Source organism: Coregonus clupeaformis, chromosome 20, assembly GCF_020615455.1.
Source record: "Coregonus clupeaformis isolate EN_2021a chromosome 20, ASM2061545v1, whole genome shotgun sequence".
In the NCBI taxonomy this organism is placed as follows: domain Eukaryota; kingdom Metazoa; phylum Chordata; class Actinopteri; order Salmoniformes; family Salmonidae; genus Coregonus; species Coregonus clupeaformis.
Window position 1 is genome coordinate 19846159 of NC_059211.1, and position 12868 is coordinate 19859026.

The 12868-nt window shown below is 41.2% G+C and overlaps 1 protein-coding gene across 3 annotated transcripts in view; it reads right to left on the reverse strand.

Annotated features, from left to right (window-relative positions):
* LOC121533632 (ankyrin repeat domain-containing protein 13C-like) overlaps nt 1-3096 on the reverse strand; it is a 91550-nt gene extending 88454 nt beyond the window's left edge. The window contains exons 1-2 of one of the 3 annotated variants that reach the window (XM_045205366.1): nt 3019-3096; nt 2427-2913 (exon numbers count right to left, since the gene is read on the reverse strand). In XM_045205366.1, the coding sequence (XP_045061301.1) occupies nt 2427-2808 (382 nt within the window). In that variant the 5' untranslated portion in view covers nt 2809-2913; nt 3019-3096. Of the gene's footprint in view, nt 1-2426 lie in introns of all 3 variants that reach the window. The other 2 variants (XM_045205367.1, XM_045205365.1) reach the window with 2 other exon arrangements.
* Between the last annotated feature and the right edge of the window lie 9772 nt (nt 3097-12868).

The following is a 12868-nucleotide window of genomic DNA, read 5'->3' on the forward strand; positions in this document are numbered from 1 at the left end:
AATTACCAACAAAGGCAAGTGCCTATGGTACCCAACAAATAACAGAAATAGGCTAATGTTATTTATTTTACAACAGACCTACTGTACTTTTAACCTATCTTTAAACTAAATACAGATCACACAATTAAAAAGACAGATCGAATTTAATTTCCCCAATGAAAATGTCTCAACAGAATTAAACAAAACAGGTTTTGCATATTTAAAGAACTGGTTTTGATAAATAAATGTACGTTTAAAAATTGCATCCTACTTTAATGCACTGTAGCCTGCATTTGCCTGCGCCAACGTTCTTCTCATCTTAGTCCACTACAATATTAAAACTTATATTAAATTCCCCTTGTAGGCTTTTCACTATAGGCATACTCTTTTTCCTCTAACTTTTGTTTTACTTCAATGAAAAAGGCCTCCATCTTCGCAATCAACACTAGCCTAGGCCATGTATGCACAAGGCATGAAAGAATGGTGCTGAAGTTCAAATTCGGGTTGTAGGCTATGATAGACAGCCTCTCCTGGACAATTTGGCCCACTACCATTTTGTAAAATCAGGCTTTTCATTTTATTTTCATCCAAAAGCTGGTAATTAGGCCTACAGGCTAAGGGAAACCACTGGCTCATTTTCCCATCAGAGTTGTGTTTACATCAAATTGACTTGTTGCAGATAAAAGTCTGTGCGTAAATATGTAGTGCACATTTTAAAAAACTTCTGCGGTTAAATTCCCATGTACCAAATAAAAAATACAAGTGAAATGGGTTTCCATCGCATTTTCAACTCTACTGATGGGTATGTCACAATAAATGTTGCATGTAGCGAATGTGCCCACTCTGGTATTGGCACGTGCGCTCTAGCCAACAGCTTGCAGATACAGCGCAGGTATAGCCTACTACATGATGAGATTATTATGGATAAAAGTGCGAGATATATTTTTTTGTAAATTGGCAGCCAAGCATTGATCATCATGTCACCAGAATAAGACCCTCGATATTTATTGTAAATGAGAATCAAGCGTATCACTGTGCACTTTCACCACCCTGTGAAGTTCATCATAATTTATTTAATCTGTAGCCTAATAAACTGCATGCTTTGTCATGATGTCATGAAAAAAAAATCTGACATGTAGGCTACTTTACTCGCATAAAAAGGTTCAATGGAAACCTGCTTAATGTCAAGCCATTTTGAGGATGCTGGAATTATATTTTGGATGAACATGTGCAGGCCTACAGGAGACTTTTGAAGTAGCCGAATCAGATTAAAACATTGTGACTGGTTGTGTTTCTGCCACATATAAAAGGTCATACAATTTAAAAGTTAAATGATAAATATTTAGGCTATATTGAAGCCTTCCAGAGTAGATCCACAACTGATCCAAATCGAATGAAACATTCAAATCACAGGGCTTTTGAGACGTTATTCAAATGACATTTTCACTGCAGCCTAGATTAGAATTGTATTGTCCCTAAACAAGATCAATAGGGGGAGCTTTTTTGAGCTGTGTGTCATGTCTTCACTGTTCATTCACACAGTACCTGGCCTCTCTGCTGCCTATCAGCTATTCCTATTTATTATTGTGGGTTAATATTAAAAATTGATGCAGCTTTGAATGCTTTTATGTGTGGTATGATTGTTAGTTAGCCTATTGCAGATCTGGACAAACTATCCAACAAGCACTATTGTCACTATGAATGGTGGATAGAGGGCAGGATGGACCGTTCGACTGGTAGACTATACTGACCTGTGGTATAGTTAAGCAATAAGGCCAGAGGGGGTGTGGTATATGGCTGATATACCACTGCTAAGGGTTGTTCTTATGTCCGACGCAACGCAGAGTGCCTGGATACAGCCCTTAGTCGTGGTATATTGGCAATCTACCACAAACCCCTGAGGTGCCTTATTGCTATTATAAACTGGTTACCAACGTAATTAGAGCAGTAAAAAGATATGTTTTGTCATACTTGTGATATATGGTCTGATATACCATGGCTTCAGACAATCAGCATTCAGGGCTCGAACCACCCAGTTTATAATACAAGTTTGCACACTGAAAAGGAAAAGCATAGTGCATAAGGGAAGTACCAAAACACCTTGATATAGGGGAGGCGCATGCGAGCAGATGAAGAAATGTAGCTAGGATTGAAGAAATGATATAGTAAAACCTGCAACTAGCGAATGTAAACCAGGGGGGAAAATACACTACCCTTCCCTGTGCCCAATAAAAAAAAAACACACAAACCTCCCCAAAGCAAAAAAAAAAGTTTGCCAACCAGCAGTTACAGAGCAGTATAACTGCGATCCTTTTTTGTAGGGTTTGACAATTTAATCACCTGGAAAGTTCAAACGAAACGATATTACCGACGGTATCGGTACTGGTATCGTCCGGGTCAAGTATGCTAGTTTGAAACATGGAGATAAGGAGCAATTCGATTCTTACCATGGCTATCTTTCTGAGCGATATTCTGAGTTCGAATGAGCGAGGACAAGCGTCGGACATCTCCCTTGAATACACATTCATGGACTGGAAAGTCTTCGCCGGTTCGTATGATAGGGTTTTTGTTGTTATCATCGATAACGTCCTCCGTTGATAATGTGTTAGTGTTTGCATTTATCTGTGATTGCTGATTCTGATGTTGTTGCTGTGTCGATGGAGATTTGACCAACTTGTGATTGTTAAAGATTTTACTTGCTTTGTCTTTATTATTAGTCTTGGTTAAAGTAAATGTCCCAGTTGCAGCCTCCTCGTCCGGTTCCAGTAAATCCTCTTCTTTCCTCGGTTTATGATCCTTGCGCATGGAGCGGATCTTTTCTCCGGTCATTTTCTGAACAATTGACAGTGGAGCAGAGGGTGTCGTTGACGATGACCCTCTGGGCAAATAGATGTATTTCGCTGGCAGGTATGCCAGTTGTAGATCACCTAAAAACTGTAGATTGCATAACATGAAAACCCCAAATTATTCAACGAATACACTGAAATAACAATGCAATTTAAAGTGGTAGCAAATTCTCCGTAATAACTAAGTAACTACCAGAACTCTGTCCCCTTCTTCTCATTACCGAAACTGTCCATGCCTAAGCGGCTCCTACAGAGTGCATCTGCCATCTTCTGCCAGTAGTATCGCGAGAGTTTACAACGGTTACAGTACCAGGGATTTTACATTATTGATTTTCTGGTTGTTACATTGTGTCAGGGGATATTACAACCCATTGTGGCTACAATGTTACAACCCAATAGCTACAGTGTTCAGGCCTACTCATCATGAAATGGATTGGCTACTATTATGCACACTAAGCAGCAATAAGTTATCAACATTATTTGTAAAAAATATGTTGCAAAGCAAACTAGGACACTAGCAACTACAAGTCAAATTCTAGTGTTCTCCATGAAAGTAAATGGTTACAACACTTGAGTGACAGACACGCACAGTCAGTGGATTTCAATGTATTTTATGTAAGATTTGACAATAACAACATCGTGCTGGGTGTGAGGGCCCCCACCGACCCAGAAGATTGGGTGATTTCGCTCTCCAAGGACAACGTCAGTAAAGTATTTGATCAGGACTATACCGCAAGGCCGCGGGGCTGATGGTATTCCAGGGCGCGTTCTCAGAACATGCACAGAACAGCTGGCAGGTATATTCACGGTAATTTTCAACCTTTCCTTGTCCCAGTATGTAATCCCCACATGTTTTAAGATGACAACCATCATTCCTGTTCCCAAGGAAATTACGTTTCAGATAAGTGGACAGTCCAGTACTCACTGTTCACCTGCCCGACAGCTAGCAGTGAGGATCTGAGATGGTGGTTGCCTTGCCTGTCATGAATAAAGTAACGTATTGTAGAGTACCTTAGGAAAGTATTCACACCCCTTGACTTTTTCCACATTTTGTTATGTAACAGCCTGAATTTAAAACTGATCAAATTGAGATTTTGTGTCACTGGCCTACACACAATACCCATATGTCAAAGTGGAATTATGTTTTTAGAAATGTTACCTAGCAATACAAAACAATACACATGTCATCCAAAAAGTAAATATGAATTAATTAAGAAATATCAGAACAAGCAATATCAGAACGAGCAATGTCAGAGTACAGAATATATATATATATATATATATATATATATATATATATATATTTGTTTGTTTGTTTGTTTGTTTGTTTGTTACATTACAGCCTTATTCTAAAATTGATTAAAATGTTTTTTTCCCCTCATCAATCAACACACAATACCCCATAATGACAAAGCAAAAACAGGTTTATTATTACATTTACATTTACATAAGTATTCAGACCCTTTACTCAGTACTTTGTTGAAGCACCCTTGGCAGCGATTACAGCCTCGAGTCTTCTTCGGTATGACGCTACAAGCTTGGCACACCTGTATTAGGGCAGTTTCTCCCATTATTTTCTGCAGATCCTCTCGAGTACAACTATTTTCAGGTCTCTCCAGAGATGTTCGATCGGGTTCAAGTCCAGGCTCTGGTTGGGCCACTCAAGAACATTCAGAGATGTGTCCCGAGGCCACTCCTGCGTTGTCTTGGCTGTGTGCTTAGGGTTGTTGTCCTGTTGGAAGGTGAACTTTCGCCCTAGTCTGAGGTCCTGAGTGCTCTGGAGCAGGTTTTCATCAAGGATCTCTCTGTACTTTGCTCCGTTAATTTTTCCCTCGATCCTGACTAGTCTCCCAGTCCCTGCCGCTGAAAAACATCCCCACAGCATAATGCTGCCACCACCATGCTTCACCGTAGGGATGGTGCCAGGTTTCCTCCAGACGTGACGTTTGGCATTCAGGCCAAAGAGTTCAATCTTGGTTTCATCAGACTAGAGAATCTTGTTTCTAATGGTCTGTGAGTCCTTTAGGTGCCTTTTGGCAAACTTCAAGCGGGCTGTCCTGTGCCTTTTACTGAGGAGTGGCTTTCGTCTGGCCACTCTACCATAAAGGCCTGATTGGTGGAGTGCTGGAAGGTTCTCCCAATTCCACAGAGGAGCTCTGGAGCTCTGTCAGAGTGACCATCGGGTTCTTGGTCTCCTCCCTGACCAACGCCCTTCTCCCATGATTGCTCAGTTTGGCTGGGCGGCCAGCTCTAGGAAGAGACTTGGTGGTTCCAAACTTCTTCCATTTAAGAATGATGGAGGCCACTGTGTTCTTGGGGACCTTCAATGCTGCAGACATTTTTTGGTACCCTTCCCCAAATCTGTGCCTTGACACAATCCTGTCTCGGAGCTCTACGGACAATTCCTTCAACCTCATGGCTTGGATGTTGCTCTGACATGCACTGTCAACTGTAAGACCTTATATACAGTTGAAGTCGGAAGTTTACAAACACTTAGGTTGGAGTCATTAAAACTCGTTTTCAACCACTCCACAAATTTCATGTTAACAAACCATAGTTTTGGCAAGTCGGTTAGGACTTTGTGCATGACACAAGTCATTTTTCCAATAATTGTTTACAGACAGATTATTTCCCTTATAATTCACTGTATCACAATTCCAGTGGGTCAGAAGTTTACATACACTAAGTTGACTGTGCCTTTAAACAGCTTGGACAATTCCAGAAAATGTCATGGCTTTAGAAGCTTCTGATAGGCTAATTGACATAATTTGAGTCAATTGGAGGTGTACCTGTGGATGTATTTCAAGGCCTACCTTCAAACTCAGTGCCTCTTTGCTTGACATCATGGGAAAAATCAAAAGAAATCAGCCAAGACCTCAGAAAAGAAATTGTAGACCTCCACAAGTCTGGTTCATCCTTGGGAGCAATTTCAAACGCCTGAAGGTACCACGTTCATCTGTACAAACAATAGTACGCAAATATAAACACCATGGGACCACGCAGCCGTCATGCCGCTCAGGAAGGAGACGCGTTCTGTCTCCTAGAGATGAACGTACGGAAAGTGCAAATCAATCCCAGAACAACAGCAAAGGACCTTGTGAAGATGCTGGAGGAAACAGGTACAAAAGTATCTATATCCACAGTAAAACGAGTCCTATATCGACATAACCTGAAAGGCCACTCAGCAAGGAAAAAGCCACTGCTCCAAAACCGCCATAAAACAGCCAGACTACGGTTTGCAACTGCACATGGGGACAAAGATCATACTTTTTTGAGAAATGTCCTCTGGTCTGATGAAACAAAAATAGAACTGTTTGGCCATAATGACCATCGTTATGTTTGGAGGAAAAAGGGGGTTGCTTGCAAGCCGAAGAACACCATCCCAACTGTGAAGCACGGGGGTGGCAGCATCATGCTGTGGAGGTGCTTTGCTGCAGGAGGGACTGGTGCACTTCACAAAATAGATGACATCATGAGGAAGGAAAATTATGTGGATATATTGAAGCAACATCTCAAGACATCAGTCAGGAAGTTAAAGCTTGGTCGGAAATGGGTCTTCCAAATGGACAATGACCCCAAGCATACTTCCAAAGTTGTGGCAAAATGGCTTAAGGGCAACAATGTCAAGGTATTGTAGTGGCCATCACAAAGCCCTGACCTCAATCCTATAGAAAATGTGTGGGCAAAACTGAAAAAGCGTGTGCGAGCAAGGAGGCCTACAAACCTGACTCAGTTACACCAGCTCTGTCAGGAGGAATGGGCCAAAATTCACCCAACTTATTGTGAGAAGCTAGTGGAAGGCTACCCGAAACGTTTGACCCAAGTTAAACAATTTAAAGGCAATGCTACCAAATACTAATTGAGTGTATGTAAACTTCTGACCCACTGGGAATGTGATGAAATAAATAAAAGCTCAAATAAATCATTCTCTCTACTATTATTCTGACATTTCACATTCTTAAAATAAAGTGGGGATCCTAACTGACCTAAGACAGGGAATTTTTACTAGGATAAAATGTCAGGAATTGTAAAAAAAACTGAGTTTAAATGTATTTGGCAAAGGTGTATGTAAACTTCCGACTTCAACTGTAGACAGGTGTGTGCCTTTCCAAATCATGTCCAATCAATTGAATTTACCACAAGTGGACTAGAAACATCTCATGGATGATCGATGGAAACAGGATGCACCTGAGCTAAATTCTGAGTCTCATAGCAAAGGGTCTGAATACCTACTTAAATAAGGTATTTCTGTTTTGTACACTCAGTGTATATATACAGTACCAGTCCAAAGTTTGGACACACCTACTCATTCAAGGGTTTTTCTTTATTGTAGAATAATAGTGAAAACATCACAACTATGAAATAACACATATGGAATCATGTAGTAACCAAAAAAGTGTTAAACAAATGTTTTAAATAAATAATAAATAATATGCCATTTAGCAGACGCTTTTATCCAAAGCGACTTACAGTCATGCGTGCATACATTTTTGTGTATGGGTGGTCCCGGGGAAAGAAATTCCACAAATTAACATTTAACAAGGCACACCTGTTAATTGAAATGCATTCCAGGTGACTACCTCATGAAGCTGGTTGAGAGAATGTCAAGGGTGTGCAAAGCTGTCATCAAGGCTAAGGGTGGCTACTTTGAAGAATCTCAAATATAAAATATATTTTGATTTTTTTAACACTTTTTGGTTACTACATGATTCCATATGTGTTATTTCATAGTTTTGATGTCTTCACTATTATTGTATAATGTAGAAAATTAAGAAAATTAAGAAAAACCCTGGAATGAGTAGCTGTGTCCAAACGTTTGACTGGTACTGTATATATAATGGTGTGTATAGACAGTATGAACAGTATATGAATAGGAAAGGTTTGTACAGCAGTAGTTATATAGGATGAGCCATGGCTAAAATACATTACATACTGTGCATATGAAGTGGGTAAAGCAGTATGTAAACATTAAAGTCACGTGTTCAATGACTCTATGTACAGTTGAAGTCGGAGGTTTACATACACCTTAGCCAAATACATTTAAACTCAGTTTTTCACAATTCCTGACATTTAATCCTAGTAAAAATTCCCTGTCATAGGTCAGTTAGGATCCCCACTTTATTTTAAGAATGTGAAATGTCAGAATAATAGTAGAGAGAATGATTTATTTCAGCTTTTATTTATTTCATCACATTCCCAGTGGGTCAGAAGTTTGCATACACTCAATTAGTATTTGGTAGCATTGCCTTTGAATTGTTTAACTTGGGTCAAACGTTTTGGGTAGCCTTCCACAAGCTTCCCACAATAAGTTGGGTGAATTTTGGCCCATTCCCCCTGACAGAGCTGGTGTAACTGAGTCAGGTTTGTAGGCCTCCTTGCTCGCACACGCCTTTTCAGTTCTGCCCACAAATGTTCAATAGGATTGAGGACAGGGCTTTGTGATGGCCACTCCAATACCTTGACTTTGTTGTCCTTAAGCCATTTTGCCACAACTTTGGAAGTATGCTTGGGGTCATTGTCCATTTGGAAGACCCATTTGCGACCAAGTTTAAGTTCCTGACTGATGTCTTGAAATGTTGTTTCAATATATCCACATAATTTTCCTTCCTCATGATGCCATCTATTTTGTGAAGTGCACCAGTCCCTCCTGCAGCAAAGCACCCCCACAGCATGATGCTGTCACCCCCGTGCTTCACGTTTGGGATGGTGTTCTTCGGCTTGCAAGCAACCCCCTTTTCCCTCCAAACATAACGATGGCCATTATGGGCAAACAGTTCTATTTTTGTTTCATCAGACCAGAGGACATTTCTCCAAAAAGTACGATCTTTGTCCCCATATGCAGTTGCAAACCGTAGTCTGGCTTTTTTATGGCGGTTTTGGAGCAGTGCCTTCTTCCTTGCTGAGCGGCCTTTCAGGTTATGTCGATATAGGACTTGTTTTACTGTGGATATAGATACTTTTGTTCCTGTTTCCTCCAGCATCTTCACAAGGTCCTTTGCTGTTGTTCTGGGATTGATTTGCACTTTTCGCACCAAAGTACGTTCATCTCTAGGAGACAGAACGCGTCTCCTTCCTGAGCGGTAATGCGGCTGCGTGGTCCCATGGTGTTTATACTTGCGTACTATTGTTTGTACAGATGAACGTGGTACCTTCAGGCGTTTGGAAATTGCTCCCAAGGATGAACCAGACTTGTGGAGGTCTACAATTTTCTTTCTGAGGTCTTGACTGATTTCTTTTGATTTTCCCATAATGTCAAGCAAAGAGGCGCTGAGTTTGAAGGTAGGCCTTGAAATACATCCACAGGTACACCTCCAATTGACTCAAATTATGTCAATTAGCCTATCAGAAGCTTCTAAAGCCATGACATAATTTTCCTGAATTGTCCAAGCTGTTTAAAGGCACAGTCAACTTAGTGTATGTAAACTTCTGACCCACTTGAATTGTGATACAGTGAATTATAAGTGAAATAATCTGTCTGTAAACAATTGTTGGAAAAATGTATTGTGTCATGCATAAAGAAGATGTCCTAACCGACTTGCCAAAACTATAGTTTGTTAACAAGAAATGTGTGGAGTGGTTGAAAAATGAGTTTTAATGACTCCAACCTAAGTGTATGTAAACTTCTGACTAAAATGTGCATAGGGTAGCAGTCTTTAAGGTGCAGTTGTAGAGTACCGGGTGGTAGCCGGCTAGTAACAGTGACTAAGGTTCAGGGCAGTGTACTGGGTGGAGGCCGGCTAGTGATGACTGTTTAACATCTGATGGCCTGGAGATAGAAGCTGTTTATCAGCCTCTCGGTCCCAGCTTTGATGCACCTGTACTGTCTCCACCTTCTAGATGGTAGAGGGGTGAACAGGCCGTGGCTTGGGTGCCTGAGATCCTTGATGATCTTCTTGGCCTTCCAGTGACACTGGGTGTTGTAGATGTCCTGGAGGACAGGCAGTGTGCCCCCTGTTATGCGTTGAGCGGACCTCACCACCCTCTGGAGAGCCCTGCGGTTGCGTGTGGTGCAGTTGCCGTACCAAGCGGTGATACAGCCTGACAGAATGTTCTCAATGGTGCATCTGTAGAAGTTCATGAGGGTCTTAGGGGCCAAGCCACATTTTTTCAGCCTCCTGAGGTTGAAGAGGCACCGTTGTGCCTTCTTACCCACAATGTCATGTGGAGGGACCATTTCAGGTCCTTGGTGATGTGCACGCCGAGAAACTGGAAGCTTTTGACCCTCTCCCAGTTGATGTGGATGGGGGCGTGTTCTCTCTGCTGTCTCCTGTAGTCCACGTTCAGCTCCTTCATTTGTTGACGCTTTCAGTTTCGTGTGAATGCTGCCATCTATCCATGGTTTTTGGTTTGGATAAGTTCTAATCGTCACAGTGGGAACAACATCCTCTATGAACTTCCTGATGACTCCAGTCACCGAACATTTCCCAGTCCCCGTGTTCAAAACAATCTTGAAGCATAGATTCCGATTGGTCAGACCAATGTTGAACAGTCCTTACCACGAGTGCTTCCTGCTTAAGATTCTGCCTATAGGTCGGGAGGAGCTGAATGGAGACGTGATCTAATTTGCCGAATGGAGGGCAGGGGAGGGTCTTGTAGCCGTCCCGGAAGGCTGAGTAGTAATGATCCAGAGTCTTCGATGTGCATGTAGCATAGGAGATGTGTTGATAGAATTTTAGTTTCCTTTATTAAAGTCCCCAGTTACAATAAATACGTCCAGTGCACAAAGTCTCACTAGGGACCCACTTCTTCTTCCTCTTCTCCGGCGTTGGCGTTTTGGTGCAGCCCCGGGATGAATGGCGCTACCTCAGGAAGTTCAAACAAAGGCTCCGCCGATCTAATATCAAAAAGTTATTTTTGGCTGTATGTAATAATACAAGAAACATTCTGAGCAAACAATGTTTTTCCCATAGGAAAAAAGCAACTACAACTGGCATTTGCGGACCGCGGCATGAGAGTGGCAACACAGATTAATGAATAACAGCGCACATGGGAAAATAGAGATTCTGATGTGATCAAAGCAAAAATTGCCTACATGTAAGTAAGAGGGAGTAAACAGTGTTTCTAGTTGAGGTTAGTTACAAGTCAAGTGTCCTGGCTTCACATCAGTTCAAAAGATTGACAAATGACTGAAGTGACCGCCTGGGAGCTGTGTGGAAGAGCCGGGCAGATCAGCTCAATCAGACTGTGCAACTGAAAGATGTCAATTCTGCCAATGAGAGGATTGCATGAAATATTCTGCATGCATGCATGCTTAGGATTGGACCAAACAAATGAAAAGGAGCTCATGTCAAATTAAATGTCCATTAGTCCCAGTAATTTGTAATAGTTATTGTCTTTTTCCAGGGCTTCTCGTCTCGTTATCGTCATACTTTTAGTCAGGTAAAATAGGTTGTTGACAAGTATTTTTTGTCTTAGTTATTGCTGACAAAATTAACACTGATGTCATGCCACCGTTTACTATGCCAAGGACTTTTGGCTGGTGGTGGCTATTGATCTGAGGCAGCATCAGGAAACTTAGCAACTTACTAGGGGCTACTAAGCAAAAGAGCAAGTTAAAAATCTGACAAATTTGGTACTTTTATATCAAAATAGTTCTTCTGAATTGTAAAACAGTTTTACTGTTGGAGGCCATTTTGTAAAATGTCTGCCATATCTGTGGTGGCTCCATATCTACATCTTTTCAGGGTACATTAATCTACCTCTGTACCAAATGTTGGTGCTGTTATCTCAAAACAGTTCTTCTGAATTGTAAAAGTGTTACATTTGGTGGCCATTTTGTAGGATGTACCTAGGGGTAGGGACCAAATCTTTGGTGGCTCCATATCTAAATCTTTTAAATTCAGAGTACATAAATCACCATATTTGCCAACTTTGTTGCTTTTATCAGTGAAGGATTTCACCAGCTTGTGATGGATTTGCTGCCATTTTTTTAAAGGTTGTGTACTTTTTTAAACATCTGCTTCTTGGGAACCGGTTGACCAATCTGCAACAAATTTGGTATGCAGCATCAAGGGAAGTAGTTATCGTCCTAAAATATTTTCATGAGTGAAGCTCAAACAAAATGGCCGCTATAAGGAAACTTCTGGTGGCCATTTTGTAAAATGGCTGCCACGCCCCCTAGGGGCCAAATCTGTGATGGCCCAATATCAAAATCTATTCAGAATCTATAAACCTACCTCTGCGCCAAATGTTGTGCTTTTATCACAAACTGAACAATGCATTTGCTTAGACCCACTATGAAGAGAGTGCTGATTGTCCTTCAATTCATCAGAAATGTTTCAGAGGAAAATTATGTGCATTTATATAACTACCCTAAAGAAATCTTCTGCCAGGTCCATAGTCTGTGGTTATAGACCCTAGATGGACTGTGGATCTATAAACTTTTCAATTTGACTTTACAGTCAAACTGTCTTCTGCCTGAAACACTGAACAACATAGCACACCGGCTCCCCCCTGTGGCACAGGACTGGAAAAAGTGTGCTAGAGAAAAACTGTACTGCTTTTTATCACAGCAATATCTTGACTCTCCTCCATAGTATCAATGGGCCAATGGGAGTGTTGTTGTTTGACTTTTTTGTACTATGAAGAAATATACAAATTAAGTATGTGGAAAAAATACACAAAACTGTCTTCAACAAATTGGTGGTAGAAATGTGTGTCTTAGATTACTTTCAAACTAAGAACAAATAACATGATTTGTATGTAATCAGGGGCGGACTGGGACCAGAATTCGGCCCTGGCATTTCTAACACACCGGCCCATTTTTTCCCTTGAGGCCCCCACACCGGCCCATTTCTTTCCTCAATGCTCCCACACCGGCCCATTATTTTTCTTGAGGCCCCCATTACGAACCAGATCATTCCAATGTTGCGCAAAAAAACAAGTTAGACAGGCCCACTGGGCTAAAAATGGACCAGCCCTCAAAATGCCAGATAGCAAGTCCGCCCCTGTACCTATGTAAGAATATAATGTAGCATTATCTCCCTCCAATTGGCTCAAACCATGCATTGCATCCTGCAAGCATATAAAACAAGCCACGCGCT